Genomic DNA, 24,177 nt, shown 5'->3' with positions numbered 1-24,177 from the left:
GACAGGCACTGTATATGGCTGTGCACTGTATGTAGCCGGGCACTGTATTTAGACAGACACTGTATGTAGTCTGGCACTTAATGTAGGAGACGATTTTGATGTCTATTTCAGCACAATAGTGCAGTTCTTAGGAGACTTTAACTGATATATCCTGAGACAGCATACAGGAGGTGCAGCTATGGTTGTTTCTTTTGGTTTGGTTTGCAGAAGACTAAGGGTAGTTAGATAGAAGACCCTTCAATACCACTGATGCTTGTGTTGTATAATATAGGGCCCAGAGCTAATAATGTGGTGAATTGATCATATTTTTTACATCCACGTTGTGTTTGAACATTACAGCTCTCATCATACGTTAAGAGCTAGTGCTTAAATCACACAAGTGATTAGATTTTTATAATGATGTAAAACAACCTTCAGCATCTTCCTTAGAATATAATGTTGATGACATTTTCTTGAGAGCTAATAATACAGAGGTTTGTTTTTTTGCCCTTGGACATTGCGCATGCGTTATGGAATGGTGCACCAGTGCAGTCGCACAATGTGTGACAGGGAGTAGCGCTGTGTTAGGTGTTTCAGAAAAATACAAGGAAGAACCATAGCACAAACTAAGGGCTTTGTATTTATAGGGGTCTCTATAGAATTCTTACTTCAGCAGCGCCTCATACAGCTTCTTCCCAAACTTCTCTTTGACAGAGTGTGCAATGTCCCTAAAGACAAACAGAAATAGTCAGATTCATGACCTCTCCCTGAAATGCGTAGGGTAATTAGACAGGACTTACCAGAGTTGTTTCCTTACTGCTTGTCCCTTAAGGGTCTCTACGTTGAAGTTGTTAGTGCTTGTTGGCATTATGAAAAAGACCACGACAGTGATGTCACTTCTGTGAACCTGCGCAATGAGGAGAATATACGAAACCATGAAATAACATATTAAAGTAAAAACAAAAATGTTTTCTTGATCTTGACTTGAATTATGTCTGATATAATAGGATAAGCTGCCCAGATCTAATGGGCCCTAGGCAGGTGCCTATGTTGTGCCATTAATCCGACTCTGTTATACCCTTCTTTTTTAGTTCATCTGAAATTCTTGGTGGAAGAATAAATAACTTAGAAGAAATGAGATAAGCAGTGTCAGCTCATACAATTCACAGACTAGAGTGCTTACAGATTTATAGGTTCTGTAAGCCGAGTTTATAGTTTCTCTTGTTAAGTGTATCCAGTCCACGGATCATCCATTACTTGTGGGATATTCTCCTTCCCAACAGGAAGTTGCAAGAGGATCACCCACAGCAGAGCTGCTATATAGCTCCTCCCCTAACTGCCATATCCAGTCATTCTCTTGCAACTCTCAACAAAGATGGACGTAGTAAGAGGAGAGTGGTGTATTATAGTTAGTTTCTTAACTTCAATCAAAAGTTTGTTATTTTTAAATGGTACCGGAGTGTACTGTTTTATCAAAGGCAGCATTAAAAGAAGAATCTGCCTGTGATTTCTATGATCTTAGCAGAAGTAACTAAGATCCATTGCCGTTCTCACATATTCTGAGGAGTGAGGTAACTTCAGAGAGGGAATGGCGTGCAGGTTTTCCTGCAATAAGGTATGTGCAGTAAACATATTTCTAGGGATGGAACTTGCTAGAAAAATGCTGCTGATACCGGATTAATGTAAGTTAAGCCTAAATGCAGTGATTTAATAGCGACTGGTATCAGGCTTATTAACAGAGATACATACTCTTATAAAAGTGTAATATAAAACGTTTGCTGGCATGTTTAATCGTTTTTATATATGCTTTGGTGATAAAACTTATTGGGGCCTAGTTTTTTTCCACATGGCTGGCTTTATTTTTGCCTAGAAACAGAGGCTTTCCACTGTTATAGTATAAAAGTTACAGTTGGTGCAGTTAAAATTACAAACTGTGACATTCAGCTTCCCTCAGCAGTCCCCTGCATGCTATAGGACATCTCTGATGGGCTCAAAAGGCTTCAAAAGTAGGAGCTGTGGCAGTTTTCGTTTTGTTAATCTGTTTTTTGTATTAAGGGGTTAATCATCCATTTGCAAGTGGGTGCAATGCTCTGCTAACTTGTTACATACACTGTAAAAACTTTGTTAGTGTAACTGCCTTTTTTCACTGTTATTTCAAATTTTGCCAAAATTTGTTTCTCTTAAAGGCACAGTAACGTTTTTTATATTGCTTGTTAACTTTGTTTAAAGTATTTTCCAAGCTTGCTAGTCTCATTGCTAGTCTGTACAAACATGTCTGACACAGAGGAAACTACTTGTTCATTATGTTTAAAAGCCATGGTGGAGCCCCATAGGAGAATGTGTACTAAATGTATTGATTTCACCTTAAACAGTAAAGATCAGTCTTTATCTATAAAAGAATTGTCACCAGAGGGGTCTGTCGAGGGGGAAGTTATGCCGACTAACTCTCCCCACGTGTCGGACCCTTCGCCTCCCGCTCGAGGGACGCACGCTAATATGGCGCCAAGTACATCAGGGATGCCCGTAGCGATTACTTTGCAGGACATGGCTGCAATCATGAATAATACCCTGTCACAGGTATTAGCCAGATTGCCTGAATTGAGAGGCAAGCGCGATAGCTCTGGGGTTAGACGAGATACAGAGCGCGTAGATGCTGTAAGAGCCATGTCTGATACTGCGTCACAATATGCAGAACCTGAGGACGGAGAGCTTCAGTCTGTGGGTGACGTCTCTGAATCGGGGAGACCTGATTCAGAGATTTCTAATTTTAAATTTAAGCTTGAGAACCTCCGTGTGTTACTTGGGGAGGTATTAGCTGCTCTGAATGACTGTGACACAATTGCAGTGCCAGAGAAATTGTGTAGGCTGGATAAATACTATGCAGTGCCGGTGAGTACTGATGTTTTTCCAATACCTAAAAGGCTTACATAAATCATTAGTAAGGAGTGGGATAGACCCGGTGTGCCCTTTTCCCCACCTCCTATATTTAGAAAAATGTTTCCAATAGATGCCACTACACAGGACTTATGGCAGACAGTCCCTAAGGTGGAGGGAGCAGTTTCTACTTTAGCAAAGCGTACCACTATCCCGGTTGAGGACAGTTGTGCTTTTTCAGATCCAATGGATAAAAAATTAGAGGGTTACCTTATGAAAATGTTTATTCAACAAGGTTTTTATTTTACAGCCCCTTGCATGCATTGCGCCTGTCACTGCTGCGGCGGCGTTCTGGTTTGAGGCCCTGGAAGAGGCCATCCATACAGCTCCATTGACTGAAATTATTGACAAGCTTAGAACACTTAAGCTAGCTAACTCATTTGTTTCTGATGCCATTGTTCATTTGACTAAACTAACGGCTAAGAATTCCGGATTCGCCATCCAGGCGCGTAGGGCGCTATGGCTTAAATCCTGGTCAGCTGATGTGACTTCAAAGTCTAAATTACTTAACATTCCTTTCAAGGGGCAGACCTTATTCGGGCCTGGTTTGAAAGAAATTATTGCTGACATTACTGGAGGTAAGGGTCATACCCTTCCTCAGGACAGGGCCAAATCAAGGGCCAAACAGTCTAATTTTCGTGCCTTTCGAAATTTCAAGGCAGGTGCAGGATCAGCTCCCTCTACTTCAAAACAAGAGGGAACTTTTCCTCAATCTAAGCAGGCCTGGAAACCTACCCAGTCCTGGAACAAGGGCAAGCAGGCCGAAAGCCTGCTGCTGCCTCCAAGACAGCATGAAGGAGCGGCCCCCTATCCGACAACGGATCTAGTAGGGGGCAGACTCTCTCTCTTCGCCCAGGCGTGGGCAAGAGATATTCAGGGCGTTGGAGATCATATCTCAGGGATATCTTCTGGACTTCAAAGCTTCTCCCCCACAAGGGAGATTTCACCTTTCAAGATTATCTGCTAACCAGATAAAGAAAGAGGCATTCCTAAGCTGCGTGCAAGACCTCCTTGTAATGGGAGTGATCCATCCAGTTCCGCGGACGGAACAAGGACAGGAGTTTTATTCAAATCTGTTTGTGGTTCCCAAAAAAGAGGGAACCTTCAGACCAATTTTGGATCTAAAGATCCTAAACAAATTCCTCAGAGTTCCATCATTCAAGATGGAAACTATTCGAACCATTTTACCCATGATCCAAGAAGGTCAGTACATGACCACAGTGGACTTAAAGGATGCCTACCTTCACATTCCGATCCACAAGAATCATCATCGGTTCCTGAGGTTTGCCTTTCTACACAGGCATTACCAGTTTGTAGCTCTTCCATTCGGGTTGGCTACAGCCCCAAGAATTTTTACAAAGGCTCTGGGCTCACTTCTGGCGGTTCTAAGACCGCGAGGCATAGCGGTGGCTCCTTACCTAGACGACATCCTGATACAGGCGTCAAGCTTTCAAATTGCCAAGTCTCATACAGAGAATAGTTCTGGCATTTCTGAGGTCGCATGGGTGGAAAGTGAACGAAGAAAAGAGTTCTCTATCTCCTCTCACAAGGGTTTCCTTCCTAGGGACTCTGATAGATTCTATAGAAATGAAAATTTACCTGACGGAGTCCAGGTTATCAAAACTTCTAAATGCTTGCCGTGTTCTTCACTCCATTCCGCGCCCCACGGTGGCTCAGTGCATGGAAGTAATCGGCTTAATGGTAGCGGCGATGGACATAGTGCCATTTGCGCGCCTGCATCTCAGACCGCTGCAATTATGCATGCTCAGTCAGTGGAATGGGGATTACACAGATTTGTCCCCTCTACTAAATCTGGATCAGGAAACCAGAGATTCTCTTATCTGGTGGTTATCTCGGGTCCATCTGTCCAAAGGTATGACCTTTCGCAGGCCAGATTGGACCATTGTAACAACAGACGCCAGCCTTCTAGGTTGGGGTGCAGTCTGGAACTCCCTGAAGGCTCAGGGTTCATGGACTCAGGAGGAGAAACTCCTCCCAATAAATATTCTGGAGTTAAGAGCAATATTCAATGCTCTTCTAGCTTGGCCTCAGTTAGCAACACTGAGGTTCATCAGATTTCAGTCGGACAACATCACGACTGTGGCTTACATCATCCATCAAGGGGGGACCAGGAGTTCCCTAGCGATGTCAGAAGTCTCCAAGATAATTCGCTGGGCAGAGACTCACTCTTGCCACCTATCAGCGATCCATATCCCAGGGGTAGAGAACTGGGAGGCGGATTTTCTAAGTCGTCAGACTTTTCATCCGGGGGAGTGGGAACTCCATCCGGAGGTGTTTGCTCAATTGGTTCTCCGTTGGGGCAAACCAGAACTGGATCTCATGGCGTCTCGCCAGAACGCCAAGCTTCCTTGTTACGGATCCAGGTCCAGGGACCCAGAAGCGGCACTGATAGATGGCTCTAGCAGCGCCTTGGTTCTTCAACCTGGCCTATGTGTTTCCACCATTTCCTCTGCTCCCTCGTCTGATTGCCAAAATCAAACAGGAGAGAGCATCGGTGATATTGATAGCGCCTGCGTGGCCACGCAGGACCTGGTATGCAGACCTAGTGGACATGTCATCCTTTCCACCATGGACTCTGCCTCTGAGACAAGACCTTCTAATACAAGGTCCTTTCAATCATCCAAATCTACTTTCTCTGAGACTGACTGCATGGAGATTGAACGCTTGATCCTATCAAAGCGTGGCTTCTCCGAGTCAGTAATTGATACCTTAATACAGGCACGAAAGCCTGTCACCAGCAAAATTTACCACAAGATTTGGCGTAAATATCTTCATTGGTGTGAATCCAAGAATTACTCATGGAGTAGGGTTAGGATTCCTAGGATATTGTCCTTCCTCCAAGAGGGTTTGGACAAAGGACTATCAGCTAGTTCTTTAAAGGGACAGATCTCTGCTCTGTCTATTCTTTTACACAAGCGTCTGGCAGAAGTTCCAGACGTTCAGGCATTTTGTCAGGCTTTAGTTAGAATTAAGCCTGTGTTTAAACCTGTTGCTCCCCCATGGAGCTTAAACTTGGTTCTTAAAGTTCTTCAAGGGGTTCCGTTTGAACCCCTTCATTCTATTGATATCAAACTTCTATCATGGAAAGTTCTTTTTCTGATGGCTATTTCCTCGGCTCGAAGAGTCTCGGAGTTATCTGCCTTACATTGTGATTCTCCTTATCTGATCTTTCATTCAGATAAAGTAGTTCTGCGTACAAAACCTGGGTTTTTACCTAAGGTGGTTTCAATCAAGAGATTGTTGTTCCATCATTATTCCCTAATCCTTCTTCAAAGAAGGAACGTCTTTTGCATAATCTAGACGTAGTCCGTGCATTGAAGTTTTACTTGCAGGCTACTAAAGATTTTCGCCAAACATCTCACCTGTTTGTTATTTACTCTGGACAGAGGAGAGGTCAAAAGGCCTCGGCAACCTCTCTTTCTTTTTGGCTTCGGAGTATAATCCGTTTAGCATATGAGACTGCTGGACAGCAGCCCCCTGAAAGAATTACAGCTCATTCTACTAGAGCTGTGGCTTCCACCTGGGCCTTTAAAAATGAGGCCTCTGTTGAACAGATTTGCAAGGCTGCGACTTGGTCTTCGCTTCATACCTTTTCAAAATTTTACAAATTTGATACTTTTGCTTCTTCGGAGGCTATTTTTGGGAGAAAGGTTCTACAGGCAGTGGTTCCTTCCGTTTAAGTTCCTGCCTTGTCCCTCCCATCATCCGTGTACTTAAGCTTTGGTATTGGTATCCCACAAGTAATGGATGATCCGTGGACTGGATACACTTAACAAGAGAAAACATAATTTATGCTTAACTGATAAATTTATTTCTCTTGTAGTGTATCCAGTCCACGGCCCGCCCTGTCCTTTTAAGGCAGGTCTAAATTTTAATTAAACTTCAGTCACCACTGCACCCTATGGTTTCTCCTTTCTCGGCTTGTTTCGGTCGAATGACTGGATATGGCAGTTAGGGGAGGAGCTATATAGCAGCTCTGCTGTGGGTGATCCTCTTGCAACTTCCTGTTGGGAAGGAGAATATCCCACAAGTAATGGATGATCCGTGAACTGGATACACTACAAGAGAAATAAATTTATCAGTTAAGCATAAATTATGTTTTTTCCAGTTTTATAGGAGAAAAAATAAAAATAGCCATTGATTAAATAATAATAATAATAATAATAATAATGATAATAATAAACACAGAGTGCAGAATAAGTATGTGCTGTACGGAGAGAGATGTCAGGCAAATAATAAGCCCTGCAGATTATCTCACTGCAGCAAGGAGCATATCTCACTGCAGCAAGGAGCATATCTCACTGCAGCAAGGAGCATATCTCACTGCAGCAAGGAGCATATCACACTGCAGCAAGGAGCATATCTACCACCCGGCCAGGAGTTACTGACACAAATAGTCAGTGTACGAAGAACTGAAACCGAAGCCAGCGAAATGGCAAAAGCGGTCGTTAGCACTGACTGTGGTCTGGCACCTGAGGCCTGATGTTCAAAGCATCATCACAAGAATGTTTTGCAGAAATGACATTCCCAGTGCATGCTGGGACAGAGAGATAATGAAATGTTCACTGTTCCATTGTTTTCCCTAAGGCTCAGATGTTGTAAGCATCGTCACGATAGCACAATGTTATAAAGGTGTCTGCATGGGACTTCAGCAGGCGCTACACTTCACTGTGGGAGGCGATGCTTCTCTGCTGCTGGCGGAATGTTATAAAGATGTCTGCTTGGGGCTTGGTTGGTCGTTTCGCCAACAGGCGCTACACTTCACTGTGGGAGGCGATAGTTCTCTGCTGCTGGCGGAATGTTATAAAGGTGTCTGCTTGGGGCTTGAGCTTGGTCAACTTGCCAACAGGCGCTACACTTCACTGTGGGAGGCGATGCTTCTCTGCTGCTGGCGGAATGTTATAAAGGTGTCTGCTTGGGGCTTGAGGTTGGTCATCTCGCCAACAGGTGCTACACTTCACTGTTGGAGGCGATTCTTCTCTGCTGCTGGCGGAATGTTATAAAGGTGTCTGCTTGGGGCTTGAGGTTGGTCATCTCGCCAACAGGTGCTACACTTCACTGTGGGAGGCGATGCTTCTCTGCTGCTGGCGGAATGTTATAAAGGTGTCTGCTTGGGGCTTGAGGTTGGTCATCTCGCCAACAGGTGCTACACTTTACTGTGGGAGGTGATGGTTCTCTGCTGCTGGCGGAATGTTATAAAGGTGTCTGCTTGGGGCTTGAGGTTGGTCATCTCGCCAACAGGTGCTACTCTTCACTGTGGGAGGCGATGCTTCTCTGCTGCTGGCGGAATGTTATAAAGGTGTCTGCTTGGGGCTTGAGGTTGGTCATCTCGCCAACAGGTGCTACACTTCACTGTGGGAGGCGATGGTTCTCTGCTGCTGGCGGAATGTTATAAAGGTGTCTGCTTGGGGCTTGGTTGGTCGTTTTGCCAACAGGCACTACACTTCACTGAGGGAGGCGATGCTTCTCTGCTGCTGGTGGAATGTTATAAAGATGTCTGCTTGGGGCTTGGTTGGTCGTTTCGCCAACAGGCGCTACACTTCACTGTGGGAGGCGATGCTTCTCTGCTGCTGGCGGAATGTTATAAAGGTGTCTGCTTGGGGCTTGAGCTTGGTCGTTTTGCCAACAGGCTCTACACTTCACTGTGGGAGGCGATGCTTCTCTGCTGCTGGTGGAATGTTATAAAGGTGTCTACTTGAGGCTTGAGCTTGGTCATCTTACCAACAGGTGCTACACTTCACTGTGGGAGGCGATAGTTCTCTGCTGCTGGCGGAATGTTATAAAGGTGTCTGCTTGGGGCTTGAGCTTGGTCAACTTGCCAACAGGCGCTACACTTCACTGTGGGAGGCGATGCTTCTCTGCTGCTGGCGGAATGTTATAAAGGTGTCTGCTTGGGGCTTGAGGTTGGTCATCTCGCCAACAGGTGCTACACTTCACTGTGGGAGTCGATGCTTCTCTGCTGCTGGCGGAATGTTATAAAGGTGTCTGCTTGGGGCTTGAGGTTGGTCATCTCGCCAACAGGCGCTACCCTTCACTGTGGGAGGCGATGCTTATCTGCTGCTGGCGGAATGTTATAAAGATGTCTGCTTGGGGCTTGGTTGGTCGTTTCGCCAACAGGCGCTACACTTCACTGTGGGAGGCGATAGTTCTCTGCTGCTGGCGGAATGTTATAAAGGTGTCTTCTTGGGGCTTGAGCTTGGTCGTTTTGCCAACAGGCTCTACACTTCAATGTGGGAGGCGATGCTTCTCTGCTGCTGGTGGAATGTTATAAAGATGTCTGCTTGGGGCTTGGTTGGTCGTTTCGCCAACAGGCGCTACACTTCACTGTGGGAGGCGATAGTTCTCTGTTGCTGGTGGAATGTTATAAAGGTGTCTACTTGAGGCTTGAGCTTGGTCATCTTGCCAACAGGTGCTACTCTTCACTGTGGGAGGCGATAGTTCTCTGCTGCTGGCGGAATGTTATAAAGGTGTCTGCTTGGGGCTTGAGCTTGGTCAACTTGCCAACAGGCGCTACACTTCACTGTGGGAGGCGATAGTTCTCTGCTGCTGGCGGAATGTTATAAAGGTGTCTGCTTGGGGCTTGAGGTTGGTCATCTCGCCAACAGGTGCTACACTTCACTGTGGGAGGCGATGCTTCTCTGCTACTGGCGGAATGTTATAAAGGTGTCTGCTTGGGGCATGAGCTTGGTCGTCTCGCCAACAGGCGCTACACTTCACTGTGGGAGGTGATGCTTCTCTGCTGCTGGTGGAATGTTATAAAGGTGTCTGCTTAGGGCTTGAGGTTGGTCGTCTCGCCAACAGGTGCTACACTTCACTGTGGGAGACAATACTTCTCTGCTGCTGGCGGAATGTTATAAAGGTGTCTGCTTGGGGCTTGAGGTTGGTCATCACGCCAACAGGTGCTACACTTCACTGTGGGAGGCGATGCTTCTCTGCTGCTGGCGGAATGTTATAAAGGTGTCTGCTTGGGGCTTGGTTGGTCGTCTCGCCAAAAGGTGCTACACTTCACTGTGGGAGGCGATGGTTCTCTGATGCTGGCTGCTGGCGGAATGTTATAAAGGTGTCTGCTTGGGGTTGGTTGGTCGTCTCGCCAACAGGTGCTACACTTCACTGTGGGAGGCGATGCTTCTCTGATGCTGGCCGAATGTTATAAAGGTATCTGCTTGGGGCTTGAGCTTGGTCGTCTCGCCAACAGGCGCTTCACTTCACTGTGGGAGGCGATGCTTCTCAGCTGCTGGCGGAATGTTATAAAGGTGTCTGCTTGGGGCTTGAGGTTGGTCGTCTCGCCAACAGGTGCTACACTTCACTGTGGGAGGTGATGCTTCTCTGCTGCTGGCGGAATGCTATAAAAGTGTCTGCTTGGGGCTTGAGGTTGGTCATCACGCCAACAGGTGCTACACTTCACTGTGGGAGGCGATGCTTCTCTGCTGCTGGCGGAATGTTATAAAGGTGTCTGCTTGGGGCTTGGTTGGTCGTCTCGCCAAAAGGTGCTACACTTCACTGTGGGAGGCGATGGTTCTCTGATGCTGGCGGAATGTTATAAAGGTGTCTGCTTGGGGCTTGGTTGGTCATCTCACCAACAGGCGCTACACTTCATTGTGGGAGGCGATGCTTCTTTGCTGCTGGCGGAATGTTATAAAGGTGTCTGCTTGGGGTTGGTTGGTCGTCTCGCCAACAGGTGCTACACTTCACTGTGGGAGGCGATGCTTCTCTGATGCTGGCGGAATGTTATAAAGGTGTCTGCTTGGGGCTTGAGCTTGGTCGTCTCGCCAACAGGCGCTTCACTTCACTGTGGGAGGCGATGCTTCTCAGCTGCTGGCGGAATGTTATAAAGGTGTCTGCTTGGGGCTTGAGGTTGGTCGTTTCGCCAACAGGTGCTACACTTCACTGTGGGAGGTGATGCTTCTCTGCTGCTGGCGGAATGCTATAAAAGTGTCTGCTTGGGGCTTGAGCTTGGTCGTCTCACCAACAGGCGCTTCACTTCACTGTGGGAGGCGATGCTTCTCTGCTGCTGGTGGAATGTTAAAAATATGTCTGCTTGGGGCTTGAGGTTGGCTGTCTCGCCAACAGGTGCTACACTTCACTGTGGGAGGCGATGCCTTTCAGCTGCTGGCGGAATGTTATAAAGATGTCTGCTTGGGGCTTGAGGTTGGTCATCTTGCCAACAGGTGCTACACTTCACTGTGGGAGGCGATGCTTCTCTGCTGCTGACGGAATGTTATAAAGGTGTCTGCTTGGGGCTTGAGGTTGGTCATCTCGCCAACAGGTGCTACACTTCACTGTGGGAGGCGATGCTTCTCTGCTGCTGGCGGAATGTTATAAAGGTGTCTGCTTGGGGCTTGAGGTTGGCTGTTTCGCCAACAGGCGCTACACTTCACTGTGAGAGGCGATGCTTCTCTGATGCTGGCGGAATGTTATAAAGGTGTCTGCTTGGGGCTTGAGCTTGGTCGTCTCACCAACAGGCGCTTCACTTCACTGTGGGAGGCGATTCTTCTCTGCTGCTGGCGGAATGTTATAAAGGTGTCTGCTTGGGGCTTGAGGTTGGTCGTCTTGCCAACAGGTGCTACACTTCACTGTGGGAGGCGATGCTTCTCTGCTGCTGACGGAATGTTATAAAGGTGTCTGCTTGGGGATTGAGGTTGGTCATCTCACCAACAGGCGCTACACTTCACTGTGGGAGGCGATGCTTCTCTGCTGCTGGCTGAATGTTATAAAGGTGTCTGCTTGGGGCTTGAGGTTGGTCGTCTCGCCAACAGGAGCTACACTACACTGTGGGAGGTGATGCTTCTCTGCTGCTGGCGGAATGTTATAAAGGTGTCTGCTTGGGGCTTGGTTGGTCGTCTCGCCAACAGGCGCTACACTTCACTGTGGGAGGCGATGCTTCTCTGCTGCTGGCGGAATGTTATAAAGGTGTCTGCTTGGGGTTGGTTGGTCGTCTCGCCAACAGGTGCTACACTTCACTGTGGGAGGCGATGCTTCTCTGATGCTGGTGGAATGTTATAAAGGTGTCTGCTTGGGGCTTGAGGTTGGTCATCTCGCCAACAGGTGCTACACTTCACTGTGGGAGGCGATGCTTCTCTGCTGCTGGCGGAATGTTATAAAGGTGTCTGCTTGGGGCTTGAGGTTGGCTGTTTTGCCAACAGGCGCTACACTTCACTGTGGGAGGCGATGCTTCTCTGATGCTGGCGGAATGTTATAAACGTGTCTGTTGGGGCTTGAGCTTGGTGGTCTCACCAACAGGCGCTTCACTTCACTGTGGGAGGCGATTCTTCTCTGCTGCTGGCGGAATGTTATAAAGGTGTCTGCTTGGGGCTTGAGGTTGGTCGTCTTGCCAACAGGTGCTACACTTCACTGTGGGAGGCGATGCTTCTCTGCTGCTGACGGAATGTTATAAAGGTGTCTGCTTGGGGATTTAGGTTGGTCATCTCACCAACAGGCGCTACACTTCACTGTGGGAGGCGATGCTTCTCTGCTGCTGGCGGAATGTTATAAAGGTGTCTGCTTGGGGTTGGTTGGTCGTCTCGCCAACAGGTGCTACACTTCACTGTGGGAGGCGATGCTTCTCTGATGCTGGCGGAATGTTATAAAGGTGTCTGCTTGGGGCTTGAGCTTGGTCGTCTCGCCAACAGGCGCTTCACTTCACTGTGGGAGGCGATGCTTCTCTGCTGCTGGCGGAATGTTATAAAGGTGTCTGCTTGGGGCTTGAGGTTGGTCGTCTCGCCAACAGGTGCTACACTTCACTGTGGGAGGTGATGCTTCTCTGCTGCTGGCGGAATGCTATAAAAGTGTCTGCTTGGGGCTTGAGCTTGGTCGTCTCACCAACAGGCGCTTCACTTCACTGTGGGAGGCGATGCTTCTCTGCTGCTGGCGGAATGTTATAAAGGTGTCTGCTTGGGGCTTGAGGTTGGCTGTTTCGCCAACAGGCGCTACACTTCACTGTGGGAGGCGATGCTTCTCTGATGCTGGCAGAATGTTATAAAGGTTTCTGCTTGGGGCTTGAGCTTGGTCGTCTCACCAACAGGCACTACACTTCACTGTGGGAGGCGATGCTTCTCTGCTGCTGGCGGAATGTTATAAAGGTGTCTGCTTGGGGCTTGAGGTTGGTCGTCTTGCCAACAGGTGCTACACTTCACTGTGGGAGGCGATGCCTTTCAGCTGCTGACGGAATGTTATAAAGATGTCTGCTTGGGGCTTGAGGTTGGCTGTTTCGCCAACAGGTGCTACACTTCACTGTGGGAGGCGATGCTTCTCTGCTGCTGACGGAATGTTATAAAGGTGTCTGCTTGGGGCTTGAGGTTGGTCGTCTCGCCAACAGGTGCTACACTTCACTGTGGGAGGCGATGCTTCTCTGCTGCTGGCGGAATGTTATAAAGGTGTCTGCTTGGGGCTTGAGGTTGGCTGTTTCGCCAACAGGCGCTACACTTCACTGTGGGAGGCGATGCTTCTCTGATGCTGGCGGAATGTTATAAAGGTGTCTGCTTGGGGCTTGAGCTTGGTCGTCTCAACCAACAGGCACTACACTTCACTGTTGGAGGCGATGCTTCTCTGCTGCTGGCGGAATGTTATAAAGGTGTCTGCTTGGGGCTTGAGGTTGGTCGTCTTGCCAACAGGTGCTACACTTCACTGTGGGAGGCAATGCTTCTCTGCTGCTGACGGAATGTTATAAAGGTGTTTGCTTGGGGCTTGAGGTTGGTCATCTCACCAACAGGCGCTACACTTCACTGTGAGAGGCGATGAGGTTGGGGCTTGAGGTTGGCAGCATCACCACCTGCAGCGTAGACACAATGCAAATGATCCCTTTAGTCAGTAATAAATGACAATACAATTTACATCTGTCAACCAAATTGTAACCTCTTTTGTTACAATACAGTATTGAAACTAGTACATGAATAATAAGCCTAAAGAAGCTTGGGGCTGTGGGTATATTGCACATGTGTAAGTAATGTGTTATATGTATGTATTATAAAAAGGGCATTTTCTAAAGAATTTGGTTTCCAGGTCGAAATTCCAAAAGTTACCTCCCTTCCCCCAGTTCCAAAGTGCAGCCTTTCCCCTCCGGCACATTAGAATTGAGATGCAAAACCTCTCCACTCAGGTGAGGTGATCTAAAATCATCCTCCAGCACTGCAAGATCCCTAGTGAAATATTCAGATTTTTCATTACTTTTCCAAGGGGCGTTCCCTGCTTTTTTATATAAATTCAGATTATGCCTTCACAGTTTCTGTGTAATTTTAACAAATTAGTCTCATAGGCCTAGATTTGGAGTTCGGCGGTAGCCGTCAAAACCAGCGTTAGAGGCTCCTAACGCTGGTTTTGGCCGCCCGCTGGTATTTGGAGTCATTGATTAAAGGGTCTAACGCTCACTTTTCAGCCGCGACTTTTCCATACCGCAGATCCCCTTACGTCAATTGCGTATCCTATCTTTTCAATGGGATCTTTCTAACGCCGGTATTTAGAGTCGTTTCTGAAGTGAGCGTTAGACATCTAACAACAAAACTCCAGCCGCCTGAAAATAGCAGGAGTTAAGAGCTTTCTGGCTAACGCCGGTTCATAAAGCTCTTAACTACTGTACCCTAAAGTACACTAACACCCATCAACTACCTATGTACCCCTAAACCGAGCTCCCCCCCACATCGCCGCCACTCGATTAAAATTTTTAACCCCTAATCTGCCGACCGCCACCTACGTTATACTTATGTACCCCTAATCTGCTGCCCCTAACACCGCCGACCCCTGTATTACATTTATTAACCCCTAACCTGCCCCCCACAACGTCGCCGCCAGCTACTTAAAATAATTAACCCCTAATCTTCCGACCGCAAAGCGCCGCCACCTACGTTATCCCTATGTACCCCTAATCTGCTACCCCTAACACCGCCGACCCCTATATTATATTTATTAACCCCTAATCTGCCCCCCTCAACGTTGCCGACACCTGCCTACACTTATTAACCCCTAATCTGCCGAGCGGACCTGAGCGCTACTATAATAAAGTTATTAACCCCTAACCCGCCTCACTAACCCTATCATAAATAGTATTAACCCCTAATCTGCCCTCCCTAACATCGCCGACACCTACCTTCAATTATTAACCCCTAATCTGCCGAGCGGAGCTCACCGCTATTCTAATAAATGTATTAACCCCTAAAGCTAAGTCTAACACTAACACTAACACCCCCCTAACTTAAATATAATTTACATCTAACGAAATAAATTAACTCTTATTAAATAAATGATTCCTATTTAAAGCTAAATACTTACCTGTAAAATAAATCCTAATATAGCTACAATATAAATTATAATTATATTATAGCTATTTTAGGATTAATATTTATTTTACAGGCAACTTTGTATTTATTTTAACCAGGTACAATAGCTATTAAATAGTTAAGAACTATTTAATAGTTACCTAGTTAAAATAATAACAAATTTACCTGTAAAATAAATCCTAACCTAAGATATAATTAAACCTAACACTACCCTATCAATAAAATAATTAAATAAACTACCTACAATTACCTACAATTAACCTAACACTACACTATCAATAAATTAATTAAACACAATTCCTACAAATAAATACAATTAAATAAACTAGCTAAAGTACAAAAAATAAAAAAGAACTAAGTTACAAAAAATAAAAAAATATTTACAAACATAAGAAAAATATTACAACAATTTTAAACTAATTACACCTACTCTAAGCCCCCCTAATAAAATAACAAAGACCCCCAAAATAAAAAATTCCCTACCCTATTCTAAATTAAAAAAGTTACAAGCTCTTTTACCTTACCAGCCCTGAACAGGGCCCTTTGCGGGGCATGCCCCAAGAATTTCAGCTCTTTTGCCTGTAAAAGAATAAATACAATACCCCCCCCCAACATTACAACCCACCACCCACATACCCCTAATCTAACCCAAACCCCACTTAAATAAACCTAACACTAAGCCCCTGAAGATCTTCCTACCTTGTCTTCACCATCCAGGTATCACCGATCCGTCCTGGCTCCAACATCTTCATCCAACCCAAGCGGGGGTTGGCGATCCATCATCCGGTGCTGAAGAGGTCCAGAAGAGGCTCCAAAGTCTTCCTCCTATCCGGCAAGAAGAGGACATCCGGACCGGCAAACATCTTCTCCAAGCGGCATCTTCGATCTTCTTCCATCCGGTGCGGAGCGGGTCCATCTTGAAGCAGGCGACGCGGATCCATCCTCTTCTTCCGTTGTCTCCCGACTAATGACGGTTCCTTTAAGGGACGTCATCCAAGATGGCGTCCCTCGAATTCCGATTGGCTGATAGGATTCTATCAGCCAATCGGAATTAAGGTAGGAATTTTCTGATTGGCTGATGGAATCAGCCAATCAGAATCAAGTTCAATCCGATTGGCTGATCCAATCAGCCAATCAGATTGAGCTCGCATTCTATTGGCTGATCGGAACAGCCAATAGAATGCAAGCTCAATCTGATTGGCTGATTGGATCAGCCAATCGGATTGAACTAGATTCTGATTGGCTGATTCCATCAGCCAATCAGAAAATTCCTACCTTAATTCCGATTGGCTGATAGAATCCTATCAGCCAATCGGAATTCGAGGGACGCCATCTTGGATGACGTCCCTTAAAGGAACAGTCATTCGTCGTTCAGTCGTCGGTCCGGATGGATGTTCCGCGCTGGAGGTCTTCAGGATCCTGCCGCTTCGCTCCGGATGGAAGACCATAGAAGATGCCGCCTGGATGATGACTTCAATCGGATGGAAGATCCTCTTCTGCCCCGCTTGGATGAAGACTTTGACCGGATCATGGACCTCTTCAGCCCCCCGCTTGGGCTTGGATCAGGACATCGGAGGAGCTCTTCAGGACGGATCGGTGAACCTGGATGGTGAAGACAAGGTAGGAAGATCTTCAGGGGCTTAGTGTTAGGTTTATTTAAGGGGGGTTTGGGTTAGATTAGGGGTATGTGGGTGGTGGGTTGTAATGTTGGGGGGGGGGGTATTGTATTTATTCTTTTACAGGCAAAAGAGCTGAAATTCTTGGGGCATGCCCCGCAAAGGGCCCTGTTCAGGGCTGGTAAGGTAAAAGAGCTTGTAACTTTTTTTATTTAGAATAGGGTAGGGATTTTTTTATTTTGGGGGTCTTTGTTATTTTATTAGGGGGCTTAGAGTAGGTGTAATTAGTTTAAAATTGTTGTAATATTTTTCTTATGTTTGTAAATATTTTTTTATTTTTTGTAACTTAGTTCTTTTTTATTTTTTGTACTTTAGCTAGTTTATTTAATTGTATTTATTTGTAGGAATTGTGTTTAATTAATTTATTGATAGTGTAGTGTTAGGTTAATTGTAGGTAATTGTAGGTAGTTTATTTAATTATTTTATTGATAGGGTAGTGTTAGGTTTAATTATATCTTAGGTTAGGATTTATTTTACAGGTAAATTTGTTATTATTTTAACTAGGTAACTATTAAATAGTTCATAACTATTTAATAGCTATTGTACCTGGTTAAAATAATTACAAAGTTGCCTGTAAAATAAATATTAATCCTAAAATAGCTATAATATAATTAAAATTTATATTGTAGCTATATTAGGATTTATTTTACAGGTAAGTATTTAGCTTTAAATAGGAATAAGTTATTTAATAAGAGTTAATTTATTTCGTTAGATGTAAATTATATTTAAGTTAGGGGGGTGTTAGTGTTAGTGTTAGACTTAGCTTTAGGGGTTAATACATTTATTAGAATAGCGGTGAGCTCCGGTCGTCAGATTAGGGGTTAATAATTGAAGTTAGGTGTCGGCGATGTTAGGGAGGGCAGATTAGGGGTTAATACTATTTATGATAGGGTTAGTGAGGCGGATTAGGGGTTAATAACTTTATTATAGTAGCGCTCAGGTCCACTCGGCAGATTAGGGGTTAATAAGTGTAGGCAGGTGTCGGCGACGTTGTGGGGGGCAGATTAGGGGTTAATAAATATAACATAGGGGTCGGCGGTGTTAGGGGCAGCAGATTAGGGGTACATAGGGATAACGTAGGTTGCGGCGGTTTACGGAGCGGCAGATTAGGGTTTAAAAAAAAAATGCAGGGGTCAGCGATAGCGGGGGCGGCAGATTAGGGGTTAATAAGTGTAAGGTTAGGGTGTTTAGACTCGGGGTACATGTTAGAGTGTTAGGTGCAGACGTAGGAAGTGTTTCCCCATAGGAAACAATGGGGCTGCGTTAGGAGCTGAACGCTGCTTTTTTGCAGGTGTTAGGTTTTTTTTCAGCTCAAACAGTTCCATTGTTTCCTATGGGAGAATCGTGCACGAGCACGTTTTTGAGGCTGGCCGCGTCCGTAAGCAACTCTGGTATCGAGAGTTGCATTTGCGGTACAAATGCTCTACGCTCCTTTTTTGGAGCCTAACGCAGCATTTGTTTGAACTCTTGATACCAGAGTTAAATTTATGGTGCGGCCAGAAAAAAGCCTGCGGAGCGTTAACAGCCCTTTTACCGCCAAACTCCAAATCTAGGCCATAGAGATTATTTAGTGCTGACTTCACAGGGGCTGAATTAGATGAATTTTCTAATAAAAGGGGAGACACTTACAAGTCTGGGGGCCGATCATCTAAAGCTCTGTGGGCTGGCGAGATTATTAAAGAATGCAACAGTGCTTCTATTTTCCTGGTGAAATTATCTAAAGCCACATTTTACCCTGAAAACAGGGCGTCTCGCTAAGGGGCGTATACTGCATTCTGTATTTTAAACATTATTCAAAACAAAAAATGTAACCATTCACACAAAAGTAAGCAGGGAAAAATTGTATTGCGCATCAAAAATCGTAACAAAATTCTTTACAAAAAATCGTATTTAACAAAAACGTAAAATTTGTATGTAAATTATACATATGCACAGTGTAAGTCGTAATTTTAGTACACTGGATGCGCAACAATCACTTAGAAATTCGTACTTCTAAGTACAAAATACAAAACGTAATTGTTGTTTTTTTGTAAAAATGGTTTGTACATGGGCGTTTCATTGGAGTATATAAAATTGTCTCTCTAATCCTAGCATAATTCTGTAAAGATTTTCACACTACAAATCTCTCAGTTTTTTCTCGCAAACTAAAAGGTGGTGAACTTTTCTCAAAACACTCAAAATACTTAAAGGGACAGTCTACACTTTCTTTTGACAGACATCCATTTTAGCCAATCAGAGCTGGCTCACCTGAACTCCACGTGCATGAGCGCAGTGTTATCTATATGACACACATGAACTAACACCCTTTAGTGGTGAAAAACTGTCAAAATGCTTTGAGAGAAGAGGAGGCCTTCAAGGGTTTAGAAATTAGCATATGATTGTTTAAAATTACATTCTCTATCTGAATCATGAAAGTTTATTTTGGAATAGACTGTCCCTTTAATACCCTAAAATAAAAACACAAGCATACGAAAATATAGGCGAATGTAAGATGCTATATGCAGAAAGCAGAGTAATGTGATTTACATTGGCTGCAGGATTTGATTTTGTAAGTGCTCCTCCTCCTTCACTATATGGAGCACAGTGTCCCTATCCATCGAGCTCCATTACTTTCAATAGGAGCCATCTCGCCACTCGCGGGGACTGCCCCTTTTTTATGATAATTCCACCAGGGCAGCCCCTGCAATGGTCGGCGAGAAAAACCACGTCTGATCTGGCGAAGTTTAGATCATTGAGCCCCCAGAGAGACGAGAGATGCTTTCCATAGAAAGTGATTAAGCTCTTTGAAAAACCACAGTGGCAAAACGCGTCAGTAGTGTTCTTGCTCTCTTTTTAATTTTCAAATATAATTCTCTTTTTAATTTACAATGAGGAATATTTTAGGGGGTTATATTTAATTTAATAATTGAACGGATAAATACTAATGAATATAAAGAAGCCACACACATAGAATCTGATGACTATAACACTGTTATGCATAGGAAATGTTACAATTTATCCAGGATTATTAACACCAACCTCCTGATATATCATACAAATTGGTCCTCACTCATAGAGAAAACATTTGCAATTTTAAAATTCTCACCACATTTTACCAAAGTTATAATAAAGGTTAAATTTCCTTTCATGGAGAAGATATTTGTTAAATATAAAAAGACGTAATGAGTACATAACAATGTATTCTCTTTTTTCAGTTTCTTGATGATTTTTTTTTAGAAAAAAAAAGTCAGACAAAGGGCTTTAACATAGAGATACATACATATACATGTCTACATATGTGTGCATATATATATTTACAACGCTTGTACCAGCTGGTAGTGGATATAGTGGCTATGGTACCCACAGTACTCCAATGCTGATGTGGGTTCCAAGGTGCACGGAGGTTTAGAGAATAATATATATCAAAAAAAGGAAAAAATTTAGTAAACCTTATCCAGCAACCCCATATTAAGCCTTAATAAAAAAGATAAAAAGAACTACTAGAATCTCAAAAACACACAGCCATGCTTGATGAGCAATAATAAACATAAATTTATTACAGTTGTGAACAGTGTGCAAAAAAGAAAAATAACTAACAAAAGAAAAACCATACAATTAATGGTCTAAGGTATAAAGCATATGCAAATCATTCATTACCCAAAATCATATACAGGGATCCCCGTTAGTATAGTCATACACATATAAACACAAACACATAAATACATATGTATACACATATATATCCTATATAATAAAAGGCCAAATGTGTTTGTCCGAAGCTGTCATGCGCAGTAGAGACTGCGCGCGAGGACAAACACACCTGGACATCCAACTGATCTGGCGTGTGGTGGAGTAGTTGTCGCCGGATGGGTGAGATGTGGGCGGGGCCCGGGCGTGATGTGGGCGGGGCCGGGCTGGGCCAGATGCCGGGGCCGACTGCTGAGATAGAGAGCTCTAAAGAGGGGGGATAGAGAGAGCAGAAGAGGGGGGATAAAGAGAGGGAGAGAGTGCACAAAAGAGAGGAGGGAGAGAGCACAAAAGAGAGGGGGGAGAGAACACAAAATAGAGGGGGGAGAGAACACAAAAGAGAGGGGGGAAAGAGCACAAAAAAGAGGGGGGAGAGAGCACAAAAGAGAGGGGGGAGAGAGCACCAAAGAGAGGGGGGAGAGAGAACAAAAGAGAGGGGGAGAGAGTGCAAAAGAGAGGGGGAGAGAGTGCAAAAGAGAGGGAGAGAGACAGCAAAAGAGAGGGGGGAGAGAGAGAGAGCAAACGAGAGGGGGGAAGAGAGAGAGAGCAAAAGAGAGGGAGAGAGACAGCAAAAGAGGGGGAGAGAGACAGCAAACGAGGGGGAGAGAGAGAGAGAACAAAAGAGTGGGAGAGAGACAGCAAAAGAGGGGGAGAGAGAGCAAAAGAGAGGGGGTAGAGAACAAAAGAGAGGGGGAGAGAGCACAAAAGAGAGGGGGGAGAGAGCACAAAGGAGAGGGGGAGAGAGAACAAAAGAGAGGGGGAGAGAGCGCAAAAGAGAGGGGGAGAGAGCGCAAAAGAGAGGGGGAGAGAGTGCAAAAGTGAGGGGGGAGAGAGAGAGCAAACGTGAGGGGGGGAAGAGAGAGAGCAAAAGAGAGGGAGAGAGACAGCAAAAGAGGGGGAGAGAGAGCAAAAGAGAGGGGGTAGAGAGCAAAAGAGAGGGGGGGAGAGAGCAAAAGAGAAGGGGGGAGAGAGAGAGCAAAAGAGAGGGGGAAGAGAGAGAGCAAAAGAGAGGGGGGAGAGAGAGAGCAAAAGAGAGGGGTAGAGAGAGAGAGAGCAAAAGAGAGGGGGAGAGTGAGAGAGCAAAAGAGAGGGGGGTTGGGAGAGAGCAAAAGAGAGGGGGGAGAGAGAGAGCAAAAGAGAGGGGGGAGAGAGAGAGCAAAAGAGAGGGGGGAGAGAGAGCAAAAGAGAGGGGGGATAGAGAGAGCAAAAGAGAGGGGAGAAAGAGAGAGCAAAAGATAGGGGAGAAAGAGAGAGCAAAAGAGAGGGGAGAAAGAGAGAGCAAAAGTGAGGGGGGATAGAGAGAGAGTGGGACCGCTGTACTGCAAAAAATGGCCTGTGTACACAGGCTTTAGGACTAGTATATATATAAGTGCATTGGAGCCCTTTGCGGTTAAGTAGATGATAACAAGTAAAATCATATTTATGCAATATTCATATTTAATAAAGTGTTAAACTGTGTATTTACTGTAAATATTTCACATTCCAATGTTCTGCACATGGGGGAATATGTTCTAAGTATTTTTAAATAGATATTCCTATATATATCTGTATATATCAATACTTATAAATAATCATGTATATATATATATCTTACCAAAACACCATCAGATATGTGTAGAAATAAGTATTTATGAAAACATAGAACAGATTCTTCTATGTGAAGAACATTGTAATGTTAAATATTCATATTTTCATGTCGGGTTAGCAAACCTGAGAATAAGCAATCGGATTTGCGTGCAAGTGGTGTTTTTCCACTTGTTTTGCTCCATTGACTTCTATAGGGTTATATAGGTTATCTCATGCGAGATTTTCTAAGTTTGACTTTTTTCGTGCACGAGCAAATGCTATTCACTTTCCACTTTACCGCTCGTAATACGAGCGGTACCTGACGCGCTAAAAAAAACTTACTTCTAGCGGAGTTAGCACTCGAGTGTGAGTGTTAAATAGCGCTCCACTTGTAATCTGGCCCTATGTATTTAAAGTAAGTTTGTTATTTAAAAAACATTTGGCGAGTTATTTTCTCTTTAGGAACACGGTTCTGTGTAAGGGATATTAATATTCCATAGAGGACAATAATGCTTTTTTAAACATTGCCCTATGTAAAACGTGTTTTTAAAAATAGACGGCTTTTTAAATATTTTTTTATAGCCGCTTCAAGTTTACACCGTATGTGTTTAGTTCTAATACCATGATCAAACTGTAGCAAATGTGTTCTATTTTAATAACATGTTTGGAATAGTGTAATAGATTGGGCTCTTTAAACTTTATTGTATAAAGAAGTCCTGAAAACAGAAAAAAGAAATTGTAAAACCAGTAGGTAGATTTAGTTTGGTTTGAACCCTCACACAGCTATACAGACCATATTACACTATTGGGACACCCTCTTTAGTTTTGTGTCATGGACCTAGGAACCACTAACCTTAGCAAAACAACTTAGGAACCACTTCATCAGCAAGACTAGACATAGGCAACCACTCCTCAGCAAGGCAGGTCCAATGAAGCACTCACCATATAGACAACCATCCATCTCAGCAAGACTGAGCCTAGGTGTTACGGTTACCCTTAGTCTCGCTGAGAGATGGACCGCTTAGTAGCCTGGATCCCTATTGCTAAAGAGGGGAGAAGCTGCTTTCCACAGTATTCTATATGAGTCTCGCAAATATAGAATAATCTCCCTTAGCTGCAGTACAGCTAGGATACCCTTCTGCCCACAAAAACGAGTCAACGCTGCGATTGAGGGTCAAAACAAGAACTCAGGACTGGGATGCCCAGCCTGCTTTTTATTAAGGTTACATGCACACAGGGCACTCCCAGGGGGAGAGGGGGGGAAGCACAAAATCCCCCATCACACATTTAGATAGAGAGCACTGTCCTTTGACAGGCCACAATAGGATTACAGTACTTAAGATAACAAGTTTACAAGTTCATCTTATCAATTAGCAGTCTGGCTCCAGAGGTGATTAGACAATAGTTTCTAAAAGCTGAAAAAAAAGAGTTAACTCTTTATGAAATGAAACTTGTTACGGTTTTCTTGGAGCCCTTCTTAGGCGCTGGCTTGCTGGTTCAGGCATTGCTGCTGGGAAATAAGCTCTTCACAACAAAATAACTAATGCTTCTGTAACATTGCTCCCTTTCTGTGGAACACTCTGGCAGACACGGTCTGACCCCTTTTCGGGGCAGACTAAGGCTGTCCAGACCGCTGGTTATGCGGGGCTGAGGTCGGTTTGTCTGGACAACCCGTCGGCGTTGCCATTCTGTTTCCCAGGTCTGTAAGTAATGGTGAAATTGAAGGTTTGCAACGATAAGCTCCAACGTAATAGCCTGCCGTTATCTCCAGAGACCCGGTTCAGCCACACCAACGGGTTATGGTCGGTGACCAGAGTGAACTCCTGACCATATAAATAGGGAGTCAATTTCTTTAATGCCCACACCAAAGCCAAACACTCCTTTTCGACCGCTGCATAGCTGACTTCGCGGGGCAGGAGCTTCCGGCTGATGTAGGCAACTGGATGCTCCCCTCCATCTTCGCCTACTTGGCTGAGGACGGCTCCCAGCCCGAACATGGAAGCATC

The 24,177-nt window shown here is 44.9% G+C and overlaps 1 protein-coding gene across 1 annotated transcript in view; it reads right to left on the bottom strand.

The window, feature by feature from the left end:
- Positions 1–647: 647 nt before the first annotated feature.
- LOC128664925 (glycogen [starch] synthase, liver) overlaps positions 648–24,177 on the bottom strand; it is a gene marked incomplete at its 3' end in the record, with an annotated part of 204,886 nt that continues 181,356 nt past the window's right edge. The window contains 2 exon segments of the mRNA XM_053719718.1: positions 648–707; positions 780–886. Coding sequence (XP_053575693.1) covers positions 648–707; positions 780–886 — 167 coding nt within the window.

Source organism: Bombina bombina, chromosome 6 (genome assembly GCF_027579735.1).
Source record: "Bombina bombina isolate aBomBom1 chromosome 6, aBomBom1.pri, whole genome shotgun sequence".
Classification (NCBI taxonomy): Eukaryota; Metazoa; Chordata; class Amphibia; order Anura; family Bombinatoridae; genus Bombina; species Bombina bombina.
This window is presented reverse-complemented; position numbering and strand designations above follow the sequence as displayed.